General features: G+C 44.8%; 1 protein-coding gene across 1 annotated transcript; it reads left to right on the top strand.

Annotated features, from left to right (window-relative positions):
• Positions 1–1722: 1722 nt before the first annotated feature.
• On the top strand, positions 1723–24213 carry LOC144682641 (nucleoside hydrolase-like). The gene is made up of 5 exons (XM_078545166.1): positions 1723–1958; positions 4790–4969; positions 6073–6184; positions 14356–14492; positions 22893–24213. The coding sequence occupies exons 1-5, from the start codon at positions 1776–1778 to the stop codon at positions 23238–23240; spliced, it is 960 nt and encodes a 319-aa protein (XP_078401292.1). The 5' UTR covers positions 1723–1775; the 3' UTR covers positions 23241–24213.
• The last annotated feature ends 526 nt before the right edge of the window (positions 24214–24739 follow it).

Raw genomic sequence — 24739 nt, 5'->3', positions numbered from 1 at the left:
GGAGCTGAGATGACTGATCTCCAGCAACCACAACCACCTTTTATTTGTGCTCGATATGAATGCAACAAGTGGAGAGTTTTCTCCCTGATTCCCATTGACTCCAGTTCTGCTAGGGCTCCTTGATGCCACACTCTGTTAAATGTGGTCTTGATGTCAAGGGTAGTCACTCTCACCACACCAGGGGAGTTCAGCTCTTTTGTCCATGTTTGAACCACAGCTGTAATGAGGTCAAGAGCTGAGTGGCCCTGGGCGGAACCCAAACTGGGCATCAGTGAGCAGGTTATTGCTAAGCAAGTGCTGCTTAATGTTGATGAGTCCTTCCATTACTTTACTGATTATGGAGAGTAGACTGATGGAGCAGTAATTGGCCAGGTTGGATTTGTCCTGCTTTTTGTGTACAGGACATACATGGACAACTTTACAGATAGCTGGGTAGATGCCAATGTTGTAGCTGTACTGGAACAGCTTGGCTAGGGGAGCGGCAAGTTCTGAAGCACAGGTCTTCAGTACTATTGCCGGAATATTGTCAGGGACCAGAGCCTTTGCACTATCCAGTGCTTTCAGCTGTTTCTTGATATCACGTGGAGTGAATCGAATTGGCTGAAGAATGGCATCTGTGATGCTGGGGACCTCCGGAGGAGGCCAAGATGGATCATCCACTCAGCACTTCTGGCTAAAGATTGTAGCAAATGCTTCAGCCTTATATTTTGCTCATTGAGGATGGGGATATTTGTGGAACACCCTCCTCCAGTGGGTTGTTCAATTGTCCACCACCATTCACGACTGGATGTGGCAGGACTGCAGAGCTTAGATCTGATCCAACAAAAACAGATCTGATCTGTTGGTTGTGGGATCACTTATCCCTGTCTATCACATGCTGTTTGACATGCATGTAGTCCTGTGTTATAGCTTCACCAGGTTGACACCTCATTTTTAGGTATGCTTGGTGCTGCTCCTGGTCACCTATGCTCTTCATTGAACCAGGGTTGATCCCCTGGCTTGATGGTAATAGTAGAGTTGGGGATATGCTGGGCCATGAGGTTGCAGATTATGTTCAAGTACAATGCTGCTGCTGATGGCCCACAGTGCCTCCTGAATGCCCAGTCTTGAGTTGCTAGGTCTGTTCGAAATCTATCGCATTTAGCATGGTGATAGTGCCACACAATACGATGAAGGGTATCCTCAATGTGAAGGCAGGACTTTATCTCCACAATGGTCACTCCTACCAAAACTGAACTTTTGCAATTCAGTAATCAGTTCAGAAAAAGGCAAGTGGCGCATTCCTAATTTCACCCAGTTGGTTTATATTGAGATAAATGGTGCTGAAATCCTGGTTTACTCACTTCACAAGTGATAATTTTTGAATGAAGTCTGGATTTTAAAAGGAGGAAAATTGTACATGTTAGAAAATCTCTGCATAGAAATAATATCTAAAAGTGAGGATTGGAAGACTGTGTACAACTCCAAAACACTGGGACCCAGAGCTTGTGCTTCAGTGACTCAATAGCCACAATATATCCTGTCTCATTGTTTTCAGTTGGTCAAGAGCAGTGGAAACGAGTAATCTGAAACTACAGCTTCAGCTTTGTATTCAAATAACAGCCAGGACTTTGTAGTCCATGACAAATGAACATTCATTCATTATGCCATTTATTATTCTCGTAGCCGCCCCCACACATTCACCAGTGTTACCAAAGTAGTAACTACAGAACGTCAGACCAATAGGTACCATTTTGAACTCAACCTTACTCATTTTTTGAGCCACAGATTCTAAGATGGCAAAGAAGCTGTTGCTTTTAGATCTTGACTGTGGGGTGGATGATGCCCAAGCGATGATGATGGCTCTTGCAGCTCCTAATGTGCAGATCCTGGGTATAACATGTACTCACGGAAACACAAAAATTGAAAATGTGTGCAAAAATGTACTTCGGGTGCTAAAAGTTTGCCAGAGGACCAAGGTACGTGACGGAAAGAAAGTTTTTATATCATATTATTTTACCATTTGCAGATCTACCAAGATGCAGAAATTTGACAAAAAATATTGTTGGGCATGTGTAAGAATGATGATAATTGTTTTATAAAACAGTGCAAAAGTATACTGAATGGTGTTACACAAACTAATCAACCTTTTACTTGTAACTATATGATTTTGGTTCATAAAAGTATTTTTTTACATTAACGATGACTTTAGTTGTCAAAAATTATATGGTGAGTATGCAGTGATTTAAAATTCTACTTTTCTGTAATGTTCGCATAGCTTGAAGAGAAATCTCAGTTTGGTTAGGTGCTGTGAAAATGTTCTGTTGGTTGTCTATCTCTTCAGTGGGTCTTCCTGGGAATGTCAGTTGAGGATGGTCAAAGAGCCTCATAGTTGTTACTTTATAGCCACCCACATGAAGATGGCTCATCTGGGTGGAATACCAAAGGGCTGCAGATGCCTGTGAAATTGTGCTCCACCTACAGGGAAAGATGAGATAATGTTGACAGTATTGGTGGTAGGCAGACAGAGGAATGTAGTGGTAGGGCATGGTACATACAAAGTTAATGTGGGACTGAGTACACTACTGCCAATATAGTGATGTAAGAAGGCACATGACCCAGAGCCAGGGTCAGCCTAGAGATGGACAGAGATGAGTAAAGACTTAGGATGGAGTCAGCTCCATACCTGCACTCTCTGCTGTATATATGTATAAAGTTATGAATTGTTAATAAATACTTGCAGTTAATATACTCAAGACTACGACGCCTACTTCATGGTATCTGAAGCAGGATTCTTCAAGGAACAGGAAAGTAATTTGGGTTTGCAATATCCTATTTATCCAACCAGTGTTTTGAGATAAAACCGATGTTGAAGTGCTTCTACCCCCAAGCTCTCCCACACTTCTTGTATTACCAGTGGAAATAACAATATCCTATTGGTCAAATCTAATGCAGTCCTAACTTCTGATTATCATTAAATTATATACTTGAATTTCACACACATTGTGTGAATTATATCTATTATTTTAACTTTGGAGATCTTGTGGCACAGTGGGTAGTCTCCCTGCCTCTGAACCAGAAGCTCCGGGTTCAAGTTCCACTACAAGACTTGATGGCCATGGAAGGTGTATTCATAATGCGGCCAAACAGGTTGCATACCTACTTGTATATCCTTCCAACATATGCCAATGGCAGATGGTACGGGCAGGAGAGATTCCTGGTCAGCCATGTGATGGAAAGAAAATCTGAGCCTCTGCCATCACTGTTCATAGCTCCAGACTACAACACGCATGTAAAAATGTGTGGTGCCACAGAAACTGACTCCTTGGGAGGCCAGTTGGCTGGATGGCCAGTGTGGATCAGATTGGTGCCAACAGCACAGGATTCTATCCCCATTCTGGCTGGGGTGGGTTCAGCACCTGCCTCCTTGTCCTACTGTCCTACCCTGGGTGGAGGTCATGGTGCTCTGGATGGTACATGCTTTCGGGCAGAGAACTGAAGGGGCTGAATCTTCTCAGAAGGAAAGTCAGCAGGCAGCCGATGCACCTGAAAGAAGCTACTCTGCAGCTATAACATGCTGTGGGCAGGTTAAAGAAGATGAGATTAGGACTTTCACCCTTCAGTGGGAGGAATCCCACCCACGAGAGCTGCCGGGAAATCTGATTTTGGAGGTTAGGTGGGGAGGAACAAATGGGGGGGAGGGGGGTCCTAATGTACAGAATGCTCCCAGAATGATGTGCCCCCCTTCTTTCCCACCTTTACAAAAACATTTTCAAAAAAACGTCCTGCTCACTCCCACTTGCCTGCCCATGCTAGCCATATTATCATATTATGTTGTGCGCAGCATATTATAGGGTCAATTGAGCTTGTTATTTAAATCTGATTTTGAGCACTGATTTTGGCACCCACCTACCTAGCATATTAAGGCGACAGCTCAGGGGTGGACTGGAAGGCTTTCCACCTTGCGTTATATGTGTCCTCCCCCACCAGTTGTAGTCAGGAGCTGTAAAATCTAATTCAAGAAGAAGAAGATGATTTTAACTTCAAATATTTTCAAGCCTTCAAGTTCATTTCTAATTCTTAACTACCCTCATGCTTTATCCTTAAAAGAAATCCCTGGTTCAGCTTGAGCTGCACCACAGTATTTTCTTTTTAAATGTGTACATGTTTTATCTGATCAGAGTGCAGAAGAGGCCCTTCAGCCCATCAAGTCTGCACCGATACGTGAGAAACACCTGACCTACCTACCTAATCCCTTTTACCAACACTTGACCCATAGCCTTGAATGTTATGACGTGCCAAGTGCTCATCCAGGTACTTTATAAAGGATGTGAGGCAACCCGCCTCCTCCACCCTCCCAGGCAGTGCATTCCAGACTGTCGCCATCCTCTGGCTAAAAAAGTTTTTCCTCACATCCCCTCACCTTGAACTTATGTCCCCTTGTGACTGACCCTTCAACTAAGGGGAACAGCTGCTCCCTGTCCATGCCCCTCATAATCTTGTACACCTTGATCAGGTCGCCCCTCAGTCTTCTCTGCTCCAATGAAAACAACCCAAGTCTATCCAACCTCTCTTCGTAACTTAAATGTTTCATCCCAGGCAACATCCTGGTGAATCTCCTCTGCACCGCCTCCAGTGCAATCACATCCTTCCTATAATGTGGCGACCAGAACTACACACAGTACTCCAGCAGTGGCCTGACCAAGGTTCTATACAACTCCAACATGTCCTCCCTACTTTTGTAATCTGTGCCTCGATTGATAAAGGCAAGCGTCCCATATGCTGTTAAAGATTTCTTTTCTTTATGCAGATTCCTGTGTTCCGAGGTGCAGGTGCCTCACTCCTTGGAGATCAGCTAAATGCTGGTCATTACCATGGAGAGGATGGCCTGGGTGATGCTCCAGACCCTAATGCTCCAGGGTTGGAAGACATACAAGCTGAATACGCAGTGAATGCCTTGATAAGGATAGCCACTGAACATGCTGGTCAGGTGAGACGTATGAGTTTCAGGAAGTAAAGTTTTAATAAACAGTTCAGCCCCTCAAATCTGTTCTGCCTTTCAGTTAGATCATGGATTATATGTATATTAGCACTGTCTAACTGCCTTGATTGTGTAACCATTAATACCCTTACCTATCAAAAATCTATCAATTTCAGTTTTGAAATTTCCCAAGTTATCGGGGAAACTTCCAGATTTCCTCAATGTTTTTTATGAAGAAATGCTTTCTGATGTCTCTACTGTACAGCCTAGCTCTAATTTTTTTTATGCCCTACTTTTTCTGGACTGGCCTAACAGCGGAACTAGTCAGTGCCTCCCAAACTGTGGGTTACGCCCTCCAGTTGGGTTGCAAGATGAGATTTTGGGCTGCCTTAGAACTCGGACTGAGTGCCCCCTTAAATCCTCACATTTTTTTTCTATTGATGGACTTGGCCTAATGGGCAGATCTTTGAGACCTGATTCCAGCTGCAAAAAGCCTGTGAAAAGATGAATGCTTTTTTAAAAAAAACTTGCAGTTTAAGCACTCCCCATCATGCTTAACCATAAAAAATCTCTCCCCACTTTTTGCTCTGACAAATCTCTGCCCTTCATTCTCTCAAATCTACCCCCACCTCACAGCTCTACTCCATCATCCCACTGTCATACTGGGGTCAAGATGCTTTTCAAAATGAAGTCACTATGGGACAAAGTTTGGGAAGCACTGAACTAGTTTCTCTCTATTTACCCTTTAGGTGGTAACTTTTAAAATGGATACTCATACTGACATAACAAACATTTCTCACAGCCAGCTGAAGGTCCAGACGGCCCACATTGGCATTCATATCTCGCTGTCCAAGGACTGACTGCTAATGTAGCCTATACTTTTTGTATGCTGGTGATGTCAGAATTGCACAGAGCTGCATCTGGTGAGGTGACAAGGACAGCTCCAGCTTATTTAAAGAATGGTCTGGAATTTGAACTACTGATGAAACAAATCCAAATATAAAATTAATCTTAACCTATAAAATAGAGAAAGACTGAAAATAATAATGTATATTTTACAGTTGTTCAAGCTTTAGCTTTAACATCTCTGTCACTTGTCTATTGCCCTACAGGTCTCTCTTGTGGCTATTGGCCCCCTCACCAACATTGCTTTGGCATTTAAAATGGATCCCACCTTTCCATCGAAGTTAAAACATCTGTACATCATGGGAGGAAACATGGAAAGTATGGCATATAGCTTATTTGCATCATTCTCTCGACTATGATGGGGGGTGGGGGTGCATTCTTCATATCGGAGTCTGACCATGTCCTTACCTGATAAGTATTACATGTACTTTTGATAATAATGAAGTTGCTGGGGGAGGCGAGTGGGGGATTTGATTTTTTTTTTTTTCCCCCTTATCCTAGCCAAAGTGCCTGACTGGTTGACGTAAGCTGACAGCAACAAACGTGATAGCTTTCTGGTATTTATGGCTCAGCAGCCCATCATTAGTGCATTTACTCAATGAGTCATTAGGGAAACTGTGAAAATAATATGCTCTAGAATTAAAATTTAGAAGATTTACATCATAGTATGCAACTGGTTCTGTTTCTCTGTGGCATAGTTAACCCAATGTCCTGATTAATTTACCACCTTTTTCTCTCCCCTTTATTTATGTACCAAAGCTAACCATCTAATGGCTCTGAAACTGCTTTGAACTATATGATCATGGTGACCAGACATTAATCTAGATTTGGAATAACTATTTAATTGAATATAGTTATTGTTACAAATTTGTTCAGACATAGATATCACCTGATTTGAGTGGCATCTGGTAAAAGCAGTCTAACTGCCTTTATTATGTGGGAGATGACTCACTTTGCTCTACATCTCCTTGTATGATATGATCCAAGTCTAGCAATATCTAAACAAGATATTGACGCCTTTCATGTGAACTTCTTCAATCTCCAAAGGCGGACTGAGAACACATTTGGCAATTAGAGGCGGAGAATATTATGTGGGGGCAAACGGATTGCTCCCCATCTCCGGAAACAAAGTTGGAGTGGAACCGACCCGCTCTACGCCAGCCCACCCCACAGCCATAACACGTTGTGGGTGGGCTAAATTGGGGCAGTGTGGGACTTCCACCCCTCACTGGGGAGGAGGTCCCGCTCTGGGGAGCTCCATTCGATGGCTGGCAGCTCCATCAGTTCCGGCAGTGCTAAGAGCACATTGCCCATTTAGTGGGCAAAAAACAGCTTGCCCACTCTTGCCCGACTGCCCACGCCAACCATTTTATGGTGTGGGATGTATTATTGGGGTCTATTGGCTTGTTTACAAGCTCAATTGACCCTTGATTATTTATTTAAATTTGGTGGGCGTGATGCTGATTTCAGCAGGAAACACGCCCAGCTGGGACACATAAAATGCAGCCCAGAATAGCTCCTCTTGCGTCTGCCCTTTAGCTTAGGGCAGACCTCATTACAGCAGCAATGAATGTGAGTGATCACTAGAATGATTATTCTTGACTGGTTCAGATGCCACATCTGAATCCTGATCTCCTGTGGCTCAACCCTGTTGAACAGTAAATAATAAACCCTGGAAAGTTAAACTGAGCTCAGCAGGAGTACTTTTAACCAATATTGCACCTAGGTCTCCCCATGGGAAGATTTTCAGAATTCCCAAAAAGTTGGCAATGGGTATCATTGGGCTGAATTTTCTGGCTGGCGGAGGAGCGGAGTGGGCGCCCAACGTACTTCACGACTCCAGTGCATAGCGGAAGTGGGCGGACGGCGGTGGGTGCGTTCATCCCACCGGGTCCAAAGGCAACCCGGCGGCCTGTATAAAGGAAGGCCTGGCAGCCTTGGAAAGACTGCTCTCATGGCTGGGTGAGGGGCAATGGAGGTGACGCAAGTCCAGAGGGTAGGCCATCGCGGCAGGCCAGGCCGGAGGGTAGTGTGCCCCTTGTTTTTCCAACAAGTGCTTTGCTGCCCTCCTTGAGGGAGGTGGCAGCATAGCAGGAAGGGCTGGTTCCCCAGGATGGGAGGAGGAGGGCCCCCCCACATGACAAAATGTGCCTGGGAGGAGTTGGTGAGCTCCCACGACCTGGTGCGGTGCACCTGGATCCAGTGTCACAAGCACTTCAATGATTTGTTGTGCTCTGGAAGGGTGAGGACAATGTTGGCATTGGTCACTCAACCCAGCAGGTTGGCTTTCCCCCATGCTGCCACCCCACCCCCAAGTCTGAGTGTAGTGACTGCATTGAATCTCCATGTGTCCTTTGCTGGGTGCGCCAGCAGATATTGCCCATGCCGAGGTCAGCCTGAGAGGGTGGTGGAAAGATGAGTTCTGCGCCCACAGCATGTGGTACACTGGGACCCACATGACTGTTTTGGGGGCCACCTGAAGGAGCTGCGCCTAGGCGCTGTGCTTGAACTGCAGGGCATGTTTAAGTCAGGGTGATGACATGCTGGGAGGGGAGCTTCAAGGTGGCGTGGCAATAAACCATCTGCTGCCCTCTGTGCTCCACGTGCTTGCGCCTCCTTGCTACAGAAGGATATACCATGTGGTGTCTAATGTGATGTAGGCAGCATGTGGCCAAGGAGGGGGTGGGGAACAGGCCTAGCATCTTTGTGAGAGTGTTCGGCAGCAGCGGGGTGAGGAGGCATGAGTCCTGATATGTCCTACTTTGGTTGGGGTGGGTCGTGCATGAAGGGAGTCCGTGTACAATTTGCATAAATCAATGCTCGTCTCTGATTTTCAGGAGAAGAATGCTCAATGCTGCAGAGCGTGTGAGGACTGGTGGTGGACAGGAGCAGTTAGCCATTCTCAGCCAGTTTGAGCAGGAGGCCCTGGATTTGGAGAGATGCCATACGCCCAGATCCACTGGTGTCGGTGAGGGTGGGTGCCACGGCCAGGTATGTATGCCCAGCAGTGAGGTCAGCATTGTTCCTCCAACAGCCATAGCAATGCTGAATGTTAAGTGATTTAATTTTGCACATGGCTTGACCATTGCTTATGGAAGGATGAGTGCATAATGATCTGGGGGACCAGGATGCATTTTATCATTGTCTCCACGTTAACTGATCCAATGTCCTTGTTCTTCCTTTCAGCATCAGCGAAGCAGAGCTGGGAAGAGGAGCAGCAGAGGCCCCCTCTCACACCTGAGGACCCTGAAGTCTCACCAGCGTCACACCATCTCTGCCAGGCAGGCATCAGCGCAGATACTAGCACCTCAGTGGGAATTAAAACATCGGCTAGTGTCCTGGGGCACAGTGGTGAGGGCACTTCACAGTCACTGGAGGAGCTGGCAGAGACAGTGTGTCCATGGCGCCAGCAGTCGGAGGACTGCAGGGGACCAGGCACATGCTCAGTCAGTGGCTGATGATGTGCCTCTAGAGTCATGCGCGATGCAGCAGGGGCAGGAAATGCGGCTTGGTGTGCGGGAGCATCTGGGGGAGATACATGAGGCTATGCTTGGCTTGGTCTCCGTGATGGAGGAGTCTACGTGGACTTTCGCCGAAGCAATGAGCCACATGTCCAAACACCATGCGTCCTCCATGGAGTGAGTGGCGACTCTCGTGGAGAGGCTTCTCCAGGAGACCCATCAGGGCTTTCTGGGGATGCGCTCTGACCAGCAAGCACTCATATCGGCATTAACCTCAGCTGGTCAGTGCCTGTGTGGGAGATGGTCTGTGCACCAAGTTTCCTAGCTCAGTGCCCATCAATCCACGGTGAGCAGGGAGGTCCAAAGTGACCTCATGTCGGTGCAGCAGCAGCCTGTCATCTCTGCGGGTGCCTCTCAGGGTGCACCGGATAAGGGTGTGCAGCTCCTCCACCCCTCTCCTTGTACCGTAGCATCCAGTGAGGCTGCGAGAGTGCCTCTTATCTTCTGCATTTGCATGGTTTCCAAAAATGTTATGAGTGCTTTGTGGGTAGATGCCAGCTGTGGAACTGGCAGATCCCTCCCAGGCGGGGTCAGCACAGGCTCCATGGGCCAGAGGACGACCGCCAAGGTCATTGAGGCCGACAGGACAGCAGAGTTAGCAGGCTGTCTCAGATGCCACTCCCAGTGATGGGGCAGCACCAAGACGTAGCACCCGGAAACGTAAGCATAAGGCACCTTGGGCAAACCACAGGTTTATCACTGGTGCTTTTGTGTTGGCCTGAGATGAAGTCTTTATGATTTGCTTTGAATTGGAACACCGTTGTCATTTTTTTTGCTTAAGTTTCTTTGCTTGTGATGTTAAATTCAGACATGTGACAATGGCTGAGGGTGCCTCTTTTCTTCTGCATTTGTATGGTTTCCAAAAATATTGAGTGTTTTGTGGGACATTCAGTTTTATTAGCAAGGCCCTTAGTTACTGTTCCTAACATGGCAGATCTTGCACTTAGGTATTGAGAATGGAGCCTATAGCCCAGGCTTGTCCTGGAGCTCCATCTGTGGTATGCTAGCTGAAGGTTCATTGCCTCCCTGCAGTATGCTGGGTCAGCATTTACCCCCTCAGCATTTCCCTATGCATGCTCATCCTCGGACTCACTGCTGGACTCCTCATGTGCAGCCACAGCCACTGCATTGACATCTTCATTGTCCACTCCATTTCTCCACCCCCCCCCCCCCCCCCCCCGCCACTTTCCAGCGCAAGATTGTGGAGAGCGCAGCATGCAACCAACATCACTGACACACGATCTGGGGGGTACTGGAATGAGCGGTCCAGGCATTAGAAATGCATCTTGAGAAGACCGGTGGTTCTCTCCACCACAACCCTTGTGGAGGCGTGGCTCCTATTGTACCGCTGCTCAGCCTCTTCTTGGATGGCAGAGAGGCATCATGAGCCACCATCTGGGGTGATAGCCCTTGTCACCCAGCAGCCATCCATCAAGCAGGCTTGGAGCACTGAAGAGCCCTGGCACCTGGGAGTGTCTGAAGATGTAGGTGTCGTGGGAGCTGCCTGGGTACCTTGCACAGACTTGTAGAATCAGCATCCTGTGATCACACACTATCCGCACGTTCATGGAGTGGAAGCCCTTCCTGTTGATGAAGGCACCAGGCTCACCTGCTGGTACCCTGATGGCCTCATGTGTGCAGTCTATAGCACCCTGGACACGGGGCAAGCCAGCAATGGCCGCGAAGCCTCTGGCTTGTTGTATCTGGCTTGCCTGGTCCCAACAGAGGTCGATGAAGGTCAATGCACGCCTGAACAGAGCGTCTGTAACCTGCTTGACACAAGTGTGGACAGCTGATTAGGAGACACCCACCGACCCCTGGAAGGAGCCAGAGGCATAGATGTTGAGGACAGCTGTGACCATCAGGGCCACTGGCATGGGGTGTCCACCCACACTGTTAGCAGAGATCTCCGGCCTAATCATCTGACAGATATAGTTGACTGTCTCCTTTGAGACAGAGCCTCCTTCAGCACTGCACCTCTGACATATTGAGGTAGCTGCTTCGCCGCCTGTATACCCTGGCAGCAGGATAGTGGTGCCTTCTGTGGCCCCTTCTGCCTTTGTCTACCTCTTGGCCTGTGCCTACCCTCCCAAAGGTGGCTCCCCTTGAGGCTCAATGTGTACTCCTGGCCTCCCCCTTGTAGCTCCCCCTTCCTCCTCAGAGGAGGTGCCTCCAGTGGAGAGTTCAACTCCCATTCCCAGGCTAAGGGAAGACTTCCTGGAACCTGCAGGCCCAAAAAAGATTCCTCACTGCAGAGTGCTGACCTGCAGGTTCAGTCCAGACAAAGCAGCTGGTATGGGTTTTGAAGTATTGCAGATCACACAGGCACGTTTCAATAACTTTGAAAAATCAATACTTGAGAGAGCACACTCGCGACTCCAGTGAGCCCTCTTATCCCGCCCGTGGATGAGGTTTTTACAAGTGTCCTACCCGCCTGCCTGTTGCGCCCATGTGCCGACCTAAAGATTGCACGGGTGCCAAAAAATTGTGGTCGATTGGAGCGTCAAGCGCCTTAAGTGGTCCGTTAATTAATGGCAGGTGCTCACCGGAGAGCAACGCAAGCCCACCCAATGAAATATCGCGATGGTGCGCAGTGATGTCGGGACGCTTGCCCAATGTCACTGCACGTCATTTTACACCCGTGCTCGCAGGGCCCGTCCCATACGCCAACGGGAAAATTCTGCCCATTGTCTCTTTGTTTGATGTATATATTTACATTATTGGATAGCTAATATCCAAAATTCACATGAATGATAAGCCTTTATTTCCACCTGACTGCTAACGATGCCCATTAAGAAGCCTTTAATGTCGTCACAGGGGTAATTATGATATTACAGATTTTAAGGGCAACTATTTTGAAGGTACATTTCTGTTTTTATAGTACAAGGGTATCTGGCATAGCAAGGGTTAATGTGGAATTAGTGTGATGTAAACAAGCACATGACCTGAGACTAGGGTCAGTTGTGGACTACACAGAGACCTGTGTAGAAGCAAGCATGGAATTCGCTCATAGCTTGGGCTACACCCTGAAAATATGTACATAGTTATGTGTTATCAATAAGCACTTAATGTACAACCATACAAGACTCAGGACCTCTTTGTGAGACCTACTGAACGTACAATATGGTGATAGCAAATGGGAAAAACCCAGAACCTTAGAAGCTGGAGCAGAAATTCAAACCTGGAAAACTAAAAGAACAGCATTCTGAGCTGATTAAAAGCACCTGAAGTGAAGCCACAGAGGGAGATCATCTGAAAGAAGCTCCATTGCATAATTGGAAGCAGAAAGGCTGAAGAAAAAACTCCACTGTCCAGCTGAGTACTCAAGATCTCGTGGAGGTTCATTGTGAATGCTCAGTACAGAGTCAAAGGACTGAGCAGGAGTAAGCAAAAACATCAGTTCTAAGCCAGAACTAGTTTAAAAAGCTTCAGTGCTGGAAAAAAAGTCAAAGCCTGTGTCTAAAAGCACTGTGGCCATCCTGGATTCAGAGTTGGCATCATACCACATGCCGCTGAGCTTGTCATAAGAAAAGAAAGTGGCAGGTTTAAAAATGTCAGCCAAAGCCAGGAATCCACGGTAAAACACCAGAAAATCCTCTAATATCACAGGGATGGCCCAGCATAACTGATTTGACAAATTTCTGCAAAGATGTCTGGATGATCATGGCTGCGGGAGTCTGCCAAAACACACAGGCACAGGAAGACTCTTTGGAGAAAATGATTACTGCGGCACCATCTTTCAAACCTGCACACCATTTAAAGCTGCACTCACCTTAGCTTTAAAGCACCCGTGGACAACAAATCAACAATACCAGACCAATTTGGACTGATCCAAGGGCCAGACCAAACAAAATTGAGGATTTTGGCAGAAAAGTCTTAAGATACATGATAGCTTCAAGATTAGATAAAAAGACAAGAAGCTGAACAAGTGAATACACTACTTTTGGTAGTCTGATAGCCGATTATTTTATTGCGAGGTAAGGAATGAGCAAATTCTCAAATAAATTTGATGTCTAAAATCATTCAATATATATCTTAATCTAAGAAACAACAACATTTCAGAGCAAAATTCAACAAATGTGTCCAACAGCTGGTTGATTCTTTTATAAACTAATTATACAAATTGGCTGAAGGCTGTGACTATTGTGACCTTAAGTCAGAACTCATAAGGGACAGAATTGTTGTCAGAGGGGCTGACAATGCCCTTTCTGACATACCTCAGGCTAAGGAAGATCTGACTTTAGAAAAGGCCATCCAAATCGACAGTCTGAAATCCGCCACCAGCACCTGCCATTTTACGTGGCTAAGAACATAAGAAATAGGAGCAGGAGTAGGCTATTTTGCCCCTCAAGCCTGCCCTGCCATCCAGTAAGATCATGGCTGATCTGCCCCAGGCCTCAATTTCTCTTTCATGCCAGCTCCTCATAGCCCTCAACTCCCCGATTTATTTCAAAAATCTATCTACCTCTTTTAAACACTTTCAGTGATCTAGCCTCCACAACTCTTTGGGGTAGAGAATTCCAGACATTCACTACCCTCTGAGAAGAAATTCTTTCACATCTAGCAAACCAAACCTCAAGTTTCAATACCTTCACGTTGGAAAGAAGGAATTCAAACACAGGGCCTGCAGATATCTCAGACTGATTTGAAATCTCATCTTTAAGCATCTTTTTTCCCTTTATCTGCATTTTAATCTTTGTATCTGTATTTTAGCTAATAACTTTAGAACTTTTACTTAAGTAACTTTCAGCAATAGTTTTGTAATAAAATAACCTTTATCTTATTTCGGAATGAAGCCTGACTGCTGGGTTATTTTTAAATTGGATCACTAGCAAATTAAAAAAGAGGGCTACATACACACTACACATAAATTCTTAGCTTATGGACCACTTTGAAGAAATACCTTTTATATGGTTGTGACAATGTTGTGATGGAATGAATTTTATTTAATGGTTTTATCTTTTTCAGGCAGAGGGAATGTGACAATGTGTTCTGAGTTTAACTTTGCAGCAGACCCTGAAGCAGCTTATATTGTCCTGAATCATTTTACATGTCCCATCCATATCGCCACTTGGGAATACTGTCTTCATCATGCTGTGCCTTGGGTAAGCTGTTGTGAAAGCACTGTTACCAACATAAAATCAAAACCAGTGGCTGGATGTACAGATCTTTTGATTTAGAAAATAAAAGAAATTGCTCTTGAACATGAGGTGCATGGCAGAGGCTGGTCTCCATGCTGGTTTCTGTTTCCTGACTTCTGTAAAGAAGAAAAGCAGAGTAAAGCTGCCACATGGTAATAACAACAAACAACTGTGGAAGGTTGACACTGGGATCTTAGGGGTGAATTGCAATGTTTCAAGGTAGTGTAGAAGGATTCAAGCAAATGGTAAAATTTGCATCAGGCGAGGAATAAAGATGTTTCAATGCACTATCGCAGCCATTAAACCATGAGAGACTTAGCACCAATCAAGGATTGGCGCCTTTACACAGTGAACCATCAGGGAGTCAGAATAGGGCAGGATTGGTGCCTTTATCCAATGAGCTGCAGAGGAAAACTCACTTTAAAAAATGGAAAGCCTCTGTTGAATTTGTGGTCCTTGTTTTGTGAGGGTTGTTGGACCAGAGATGTTTTGCACCTGTGGATTAATTCAATCTTTAACATTAAGGTACCAGGAACACTAAACATAACAATCCAATGCAAGGGACATGGAGAAAAAGCCCTGCTTACAACTAGGATGTGTTTCTAATCTCTGCTATGCCTGTGCATGACAAATGCCTGCCGTCGTTTTATTTGCACCATTTGGCTCTTGCTCCAAACATGAGCAGATAATTTTCATTTGGCTTCTGTTGTGAGCAACTCTCATGTCAACTACTCCCCCACAGCTACTTTTGCCAACCCATCCACCTCCCTCTTCTACATTTGTCCTCCTTAACCTCTTCACCTGTCTTGATATCCCCTTTGGCTAAGTGTTTATTTTTTACTTTGTGCATCTGTGAACTGCCTTGGGACCCTTTTTTTTCTACATTAAAGGCACTATATAAATGCAAACTGTTGCTTTTAACAGATTAGGGTTTGAATCATGGAATTGATACTGTATAGAAGGAGGCTATTGAACTCATTGGCCAGAATTTTTCCGTCGGCGATTTGGGGGCGGGGCCCGCTCGCCAACAGGAAAATGACGTGGGATGATGTCGGGAGGAGCCCCCGACGTCATCCCGGTCCCTTTAAATTTTTAGGGAGGCAGGCGGACAGCGAAATCAGCTGTTTGCCCGCCGACCTGTCAATGGCCAATTGAGGCCATTGACAGGCTCATTAAGATAATTAAAGACCTGCCTGTCCAACCTTAAGGCTGGCGGGCAGGCCAGGAGCCCCAGTGGGCTCCTGATAATACATGAAACCTCATCTACTGGCAGGATGAGGTTTCATGTTCGTTTTCAAAAACTTTAATAAAGTTTGTGAGGTTTATTAACATGTCCCATCTCGTGTGACATTGTCACATGAGGGGGACATGTTAATAATTTTTTAATTTTTCTATTTTTCATGATTTTTCAGTTGTCACTAATCTCCCTGAGACAGCACTTTAGTCTCAGGGAGCAGTGTGCTCTTTTGTGTGCATGCACGAAAGAGCACACTTTGACAGATGGGGAAGCCCTACCCACCCCCCCACCCCTGCACAGGAAGTACATAGTGCTTCCTGTCAAGCAGGCCGCTGGGCACACCTTAATTGGCCCACCCACTCAAAATGGCGGCGGGCCCCGTTTTGGCAGCGGAGTTCGACTGCCCGCCCACCACCGAGCCAGTGGGGCCCACCTGCCAACCGAGGGCAAAATTCTGCCCATTGTGCCTGTGCCAGCTCTTTGAAAAAGCTATCTTTCTACAGCCAGGATTTTACCCTCGTTGGGTGGGCTCAGCAGGGGAGAGCAGGAGCATTCGGGAAGCCGACCACCACCCAGGATCGTGGCCCGCCCAGTGTGAAACGCGTGCTGCCTGTGTGGGGGGGGGGTGAGGAGGGCAAGTGTGCAAGTTCACGCATGCGCGCTGTTATGACGCAGCAATCGGTAAAAGCTGAGTTGTTTAAATCCCAGAGGGAAACTTGAACAACTGTCGTAATCTATATTTTCAGTTGATATGTTTGAGATGCAGCTCTGAATTCAGGAATAAACTGCCAAGCCTCAAGAGGGTTTTTTTTATATAAAACTAAATTAAACATTTATTAATTTAACAACAACTTAAACACATACACATGTCTACAAATTATTACCATAACGACTTTTAAACAAATCCCCAAATTAATCACTCCCAGGTAAATCTTCGCCAAGTGACAGTAACCCATAGGGCAGAATTTGCCCGTTGGTGTGTACATCCGCGCATAAAATGACACGTGGTGGCATCGAGCGAACATCTCGACGTCACTGCGCACCATTGTGATATTTCGTTGGGCGAAAGGACAAATGCCGTCAATGATTCAATGCAGTCACTACACTCAGTCTTTGGGGGTGGGGGGTTGAGGGGGTGCGCGGCAGCAGGATGGTAAGCCGACCTGCTGGGTTAAATGACCAATGCCAACATGGTACTCACCCTGCCAGAGTGCAACAGGTTGTTGAAGCGCTTGCGACACTGGATCCAGGTGCGCCACACCAAATCACAGGAGCTCACCACCTCCCCCCACCCCCAGCCACATTTGTCATGTGAGGGGGCATCCTCCTCCCATCCTGGGGAACCAGCACCTCCTGCCGTGCTGTCACCTCGGAGGGCAGCAAGGCAGTCATCCAAAAAAACGAGGGGCACACAGGCCTACCTGCCCTATACTCCAGCCTGGCCTGCTCTGCTGCCCTACCCTCTGGACTGGCCTGCTCACCATAAGCCCTCTGGTGAGCCCTTCTACTTGCCATTGTGAGCAGCCTTACAAAGGCTGCCAGCGCTTCATATAAACAGGCCGCCGGGTCGCTATTGGACATGGCGGACAGTGCACTCCCGCTGCCACCCGCCCGCTATCCTTGGGAGTCACGCATTATGCTGGGCGGGCCTTAATTAGCCCGCCTGCGTGAAATGGCTGTGTGGACCCGATCGCGGGCAGCGATCAGGTACGTACCCGCTCCCGCTCTCCTCTCTCCTCCCCCCCCCCCACCCCACCACCAACCAGAAAATTCAGCCCCAGGTATTTTTGAAATGTCCAATTTTCCCTTTAAGCTTCAAACTCTTTGATAACACAACTGTGAACAGATTTTCTCTACCAGCAACATGTATAATCCGTGGATTAAATGGTTATAATAATAGTCCCCACCTGAAAAGTCTTGCACTTTTCTCCCTCAATTCGTCCAAAAACTTCAAAGGAATGCAGTCTGTATAAACAATTGTTTCTGATTAATTGTTTGCAACATAAATTTGGAAATGCTGCAATGCTAACACCAAACCCAAGATCTCTCTTTCGATCGTTGAATATCTTCTCTGTTGTACATTCAGCTTTCATGAAAAATAACCTATCGGTTTTTCAATTCCAGTGCCATCCTCTTGTAACAGTACGGCCCCAATGCCTATATCGCTTGCGTCAACAGCCAACTTAAATTGCTTGGTGTAATTGGATACTGCCAAAATGGGTGTGGTAGTTAGTACAGTTTTCAAACTGTCAAATGGCTTCTGACACTCCTGCGCCCATTGAAACTTCTTGTTCTTTTTAATAGTTCAGTCAGTGGAGCAACCACACTGCTAAAATTTGGTACAAATTTCCAGTAAAACCCACTCATGCCCAGAAATCTCGAAACTTCTTGTTTTGTTGTAGGCACTGGGAAATCCACGTTGGCCTTGACTTTCACCTCTTTCGGAGCCACCTTACCATATCCAATGGTATGGCCTAGATATGTAACTTGCGCTTTTGCAAATTCACTTTTAGCCAAGTTCATCATCAAATTAGCTTCATGTAATTGAGAAAATAATTCTTCTGAGAAAATGCTCCTCCCATGTCTGACTGAAAACTATCAGATCATCAATATAAGCAGCACAATTGCTTAGACATGCAATTACTTTGTTTGTCAGTCTTTGAAACATCGCAGGTGCATTCTTCATGCCAAATGGCATGATTTTAAACTGATATAGTCCATTTGGCATCACAAAAGCCGATATCTCCTTTGGTCTTTCCGACAACAGTACTTGCCAATATCCTTTTAGCAAGTCAATCTTTGTGATAAATTTCAATTGTCTCACTTTCTCAATGCAATTTTCCACCAATGGTATAGGATAGGAATCCACTTTTGTCACCACATTCACCTTTCAATAGTCCACGCACAGTCTTTGTGTTCCATCTGGTTTCAGTACCAGCACAATAAGCAAGCTCCAGTTACTGCAACTAGATTCAATGATATCATTTTGAAACACAAAGTCAATTTAGTTTTGTACTTATAGATTAAATCCAGCAAAGTTATCATAAGGATGTTGCCTTATTGAAGATGAAACCTATACCGACACATCATGTACAGCTAAATCTGACTTTCCCAACTTATTCCCACAAATAGGTTTTTGTGACTGCAATAGCTTTTCCAAATCACTTTGACACTTGTTTGGAAGGTAACTCAATATTTCATTTACATTTTCAAGCACCCCCTCACTATCCAATTTGATTAGAGGAAAACCAATTTCAGAGTCCTGCACTTCTACCTCTTCCTCATCATCATACACAGAAAAACTTTCCCTTCACACACAGTCTTTAAACTTTTCTGCAACTTGCCCCTCAGAATTCTCTTGGGTAAATTGTGAACACATTCTCACTGCTTTACCCATCAATAATTCTTCCTGTTTTACTTGTACGCAAACCACTGGTTTCTCCTGTGCCTGAACCTCACCCACAGTACTTTTACTTCCAGGACTATTCTGCATCCCAATAATTCCAACAGATTTTCCCTGTAATTTCCAACACACTGACTTTGTATGCCCCAATTTATTACAATAAAAACATCTCAACCTTCAAATGTCACTCCCACCCTCAGCACCTTCCTTTTTATTCTGAGAACAAACTTCCTGGGAAATTCCAGCTACTCCTTCTCTTCCCTGACTATCTGCCTTCCTTTTGCCTTCCCACTTCCTATCCTTTTTGGATTTAAAAGGGTGGTGAGAGAAGGTTTAGCTCTATGAACTAACTTCTAATCATCAGTTATCTCTGCTGCTTGCCTTACCGAATCAACCCTCTGTTCCTCCACATGAGTTCTCACTACCGAAGGGATTGAATCTTTTAAAGTCTTCCAAACGAATTACCCCTCTAAGTGCTGCATACGTTGTCTCTATTTTTATTGCCTGTATTCACCAGTCAAAATTGCTTTGTTTTACTCTTTCAAACTCAAAATAAGTTTGCCCAGGCTGTTTTCTCATATTCCTAAATTTCTGTCTATATGCTTCAGGAACCAACTTATATGCACTCAAAATAGCCTTTCTTTACTATATCATAATTCACCGATACTTCTTCAGACAGCAAAGCATATACCTCATGTGCTGTACCCACCAACTTAGACTGTAACAATAATGTCCAGTTTTCCTTTGGCCATTTCATCTGTTTAGCTATCTTCTCATATGAAATAAAGAATGCTTCAATATCCTTTCCTCATACTTTGGAAGAGCTTGTACAAATTTAAACATCTCCCCACTGGGTTCTAATTAACTGCCAACATTTTCAGGTCTCTCTCTCTCTCCCTGCAATTTCTAATTCATTTTCCTGTTTTCTTTCTCTCTCCTGCCTTTCTGCCTGTTCCCTTTGGAAGGCCCTGTCTCTTTCCTTTGCTTCTAATTCAAGTTTTTTCAGTTCCTTTGCTTGTTCAAGCTCAAGTGTTTTCATTTGTAACTGAAGCCTCACTACCTCCAGCTGTGACTCACTAGTATCAGGTAGCACTTCCAACTGTAGGTGCTGTGCTATACCTTTAATAATATCTGATTTCCTAGCCCCTGCAGGGAATCCCAATTGTCATTTATCCGCCAACTCTTAACTTACTCTTGGTTACTTTTTGTAACCCAATCAGAGTTATATCTTATACTTCCAAAAAAGATTTAGCCATGGATACAGTCATTTTTGTAGTCTCACCACGTCAAAAATACCTCACCAACTATTCAAAGTGTTTCTTGTACTCGTAATTTTATGATTTCACCAATTTCAAACCCCCAATTGTTATGACACAGCAGTTGGTAAAGGCTGAGTTGTTTAAATCCCAGAGGGAAACTTGAGCAACTGTCGTAACCTATATTTTCAATTGGTATGTTTGAGATGCAGCTCTGAATTCGGGAATAAAACCACCAAGCCTAAAACTAAATTAAACATTTATTAATTTAACAACAAATTAAACACATACACATGTCTACACAATACTACCATAATAACTTTTAAACAAATCCCCATATTAATCACTCCCAATTAAATCTTCACCAAGGCAACAGTAACCCATGGGGCAGAATTTTAAGCTCCGTGCAGGCAAGTGCCCGACACACCCGAGCATAAAATGACGTGTGATGACGTCGAGGCGTGCATCCTGACGTCCTCGTGAACTTGCGCGATATTTTGTTTGACGGGCGCACGCCAAAGTCAGCTGCATGCCTGCCGATAATTAAAAGGCCATTAACAAGCCAATTAAACTCAAATTTAAAAACAAAAATACCTGGAAAAACTCAGGTCTAACAGCTCTATTTTTCCTTAGTTCTGATGAAGAGTCATTCTGATTCGAAACGTTAACTGTATTCCTCTCCGCAGATGCTGTCAGACCTGCTGAGTTTGTCCAGGTATTTTTGTTTTGGATTTCCAGCATCCGCAGTTTTTTTGCTTTTAAATTAAAATTTACACTGCCAGTCCAACCTTAGAGTTGGCAGGCAGACGAAAAGGCCAAATGGCCTTTACATTTTTTAGGAAACCTCATCCACGAGTGCGATGAGGTTTCATAAAGCAAATAAACATTAAATAAAAACTTCATTTTGGAATTAAAAACATATCCCATCTCATGTGACAGAATCACACGAGGGGACATGTTTTTTTTAATTTTTACTGTCTTTATTGATTTTTTTAAAAATTGCTTCAATCTCCCTGAGATACCTCCGGACCTCAGAGATTGAAGTGCTCTTTTGGGCCGGGTCCACTTTCCCTCCTCCCGCTGCCCACACAGGTAGCACTGAGCACTGCCACTCGCGATCCACGCTGGGCGGGCCTTAATTGGCATGAAATCGCAGTGCAGCACCGATTGGGGTGGCGGTCTGCTTCCCGATCGCCCCGCCCGCTGTTGCTGAGCCCACCTGACGAGTGAAAAATTCTGGCCATGGACTTTAAACGGACACCAGGCAAAGCACATTTGACCTTACGAATTCAAAATTATGTTCCTTTCAATTTGGTTCCTTTGCAGACACAGTTGTAGGCTTACAGGCTGGTTAGATCTTAAATGCCTCTGACCTACACACACAAACTCCTTTCTGTTTATACCTAGCTTCCCCTTTGAATGTAAATTTTCCATTGTATTACTAGGGGGAGAATTTTCTCCCTGTTGGTGGGGTTGGGCGGGAGTGGGCACGGGCGAGCGCGCAGCCAATCACCACCCGCGATCGGTTGTGCGCCGCCATTTTATGTGGGTGGGCCAATTAAGGCCCGCCCAACGTGAAGCGCACGCGGAAGCGCTGAGCACTCCCTGTGCGGGTGGGGGGAGTAGGCTGAGCCAGGGCCTGCGTTTTTTCGCGCATGCATGCAAAGGAGCGCAAGAAATATCCCTGAAGCACAGAGCTGCCTCAGGGAAATTAGTTTGTTTTTTTTTTAATTTTAATAAAGAAAAAAAAAAATTTAAGACATGTCCCCTCCTGTGACAATGTCACATGAACTGGGACATGTCAATGAACTTTCATAAAAGTCTTCATTCAATTTATAAACACTTCATGAAACCTCATCCCACCTGTGGATGAGGTTTCATGATGAATGCGAAGGCCGCCCTGGGCTCTTCGCCTGCCCGCCAACCTTCAGGTTGGATGGGCAGCTCCGTTAAGTATTCCAGTTGATATTTAACTGGCCTTAATAGGCCTTTGACAGTTGGGCGGGCGCAGCTGACTCTGGTGCTTGCCCGCCGAAATGAAATTCGGAATGATGCATGGTGACTTCGGGACGCACGCTCGGCGTCACTGCGCATCATTTCACCTGTTGGCGAGCAGGGCTCATCCCCAGCTCCAGCTTCCCCATGACTGATATTAATTAATTATGAGGTTTTTAATGAATTAAATTAACCAAATAATTGCCAACATAATATTGCAACTCCTTATTTTCTAAATCATGACAATGTTTTTGCTCTTTCATAGCTGTTTTAAACTTGCATGTAATTCACCTTGTAACCAAAAGGAAAGATGTCAACATATTAACATGTTCACCCATGTGATGAGAAGTTTCATGCGTAAGAAAGTATATTAACCTTGGTCGCTTATTTTATGGTTTCAATTTAAGTGAAATGAATATGAGATTACTTGAAAGTTGTGCAAAGCTTATGACCTTTTGTTGTGTCCATTACAGGAGTTTTTTAAGGAATGGGTAAATCAAGGCACTGGGAAAGCTTGCTTCATGAAGAAGATAACTGCAAAGACTGAACAATTTGCCAAAAGCAAGCAAGGCAGTAGGGAGATGTATTTAGGATCCGGCTTTATGTCCTGTGATTCTTTAGCAATGGCGGCTGCTATTGATGAGAGTGTTGTCAGTGAATATATGCGATATGGAGTAAGCGTGGAGTTACGGGGATCAGTGACCAGAGGGATGATGATCGTGGATACACTTAACCTATTGCAAAAACAAGATCAAGCTTTTATTATGACAAAATGTGATATTGAGAAGATTAAGCAGCTCATGATGTCTGCTCTGAAATAGCAGATCTAATAGCAGTAGCAAACGGAAAGTTGAACACAAGCATCAGTAGATTTTCTAGAATGCATAATCTAGAATATCTTTCTTGGTAGCAAGTTTCCTCATGAAATTCTTTTTATTCTACTGATTTCAGTTTGATTTTTTTTCTACCCCCAGCCCTACACCCTTTCTTTTGAAGGAATAAAATGGAACTCAATGGGCCCTCAGTGTCCTCTTGTAAGCTGTTATTCTTCACGTGTAAGAGCAGATGTTGAATATTAGCAGGCGATTGCTCATATTGGTATCACGGCCAAACCTGATCCTACCTTTGCCCAATTTCTACATGTGCAAGGACCACTGGATAGTCACAAAGAGCAGAGATGCTGGTTGAATTTCTTTTCCTTCCCATGTTTCTACTGCAAGATTAACTCCGCTCAGACTAGAAATGCTGCATGCTACCTTTACCTTAATGACTTAGTGGGCAAAGGTAGACTGTGGCAAAACAACAACAACACAACTTACATCTATATAATGTCTTTAATGTAGTAAAATGTCCCCTGTGGCACTCCACAAGAGCATAGCTCAAAAGAAATTGACACTGAGCAAAGGAAGGATACATTGAAAGGTGACAAGAAGCTTGGCCAAAAATTTTAAACAGCGTCTTAAAGCAGAGAGAGATGTGGAGAGTTTTAGGGAGGGATTCTTACATTCACTAATTCAAAATAAATTTATAAGACTTTGCGAAATGGACAATAAACATGGATGGGATTAAAAATAACCAAATGTGATTAAAGTAAGTTGAAAAGTTTGAATTTTTTTAAACCAGTGGACAAATCAATAAAGACAGTGTTACGTATTTGGGTTTTTGATGAGGTAACTCAAAAGACACTTGTTAGAAAAATCAGGAGTTTGGTATAAGAAGAGTTATAGCAGCATGGATAGAAAGTTGGTTGCTACCAGAAAAGAGAGTTGCTTAGATTTGAAAAAGAATTGGGATTGTCATCCTAGGGATCAGTGCTGGGTCATTTGTGTTCTCAGTGTATCTATAGATGATTTAAACTTAGGGAAAATAATCTATTTAGTCATAGCCAGAGAATCACCTGTAATGGCTTCTTATTCCACTCCCACATTGTTGCCTCTGGAACCCCCCAAGGATCTGTCATTGACCCCCTCCTATTTTTCATTTGCACGCTGCTCCTCAGCAGCATCTGAAAACACAATGTCAGGTTCAGCATATATGATGACGACACCCAACTCTACCTCTCCACTGTCTTTGATTTGTTAGACTGCTTGTCTGATATCCAGTGCTGAATAAGCTGAAATTTTGAAATTTCCCCCCAACTAAATATTGGGAAGACCGAAGCCATTGTCTTCAATCCCCACAACAAACTTCATCAACTCCATCCATCTCCCTAGCCACTATCTGAGGCTGAACCAGATCATTTGTAAACTTAATGCTGTACTTAACATTGAGGTGAGCTTCTGACAACATATCTGCTCCATCACTAACACTATTTACTTCC

The sequence above is a fragment of the Cetorhinus maximus genome, chromosome 7 (genome assembly GCF_964194155.1).
Source record: "Cetorhinus maximus chromosome 7, sCetMax3.hap1.1, whole genome shotgun sequence".
In the NCBI taxonomy this organism is placed as follows: domain Eukaryota; kingdom Metazoa; phylum Chordata; class Chondrichthyes; order Lamniformes; family Cetorhinidae; genus Cetorhinus; species Cetorhinus maximus.
The sequence above is the reverse complement of the archived record's forward strand: the minus strand, read 5'-3'. Positions and strand labels throughout refer to the sequence as shown.

Excerpts from the sequence above, each read along its gene's own strand:
- LOC144682641 (XM_078545166.1), top strand. The coding sequence starts at position 1,776 with ATGGCAAAGAAGCTGTTGCTTTTAGATCTTGACTGTGGGGTGGATGAT. Across the intron at positions 1,959-4,789 it reads AAGTTTGCCAGAGGACCAAG|ATTCCTGTGTTCCGAGGTGC; the intron begins GTACGTGACGGA and ends TTCTTTATGCAG. Across the intron at positions 4,970-6,072 it reads CCACTGAACATGCTGGTCAG|GTCTCTCTTGTGGCTATTGG; the intron begins GTGAGACGTATG and ends ATTGCCCTACAG.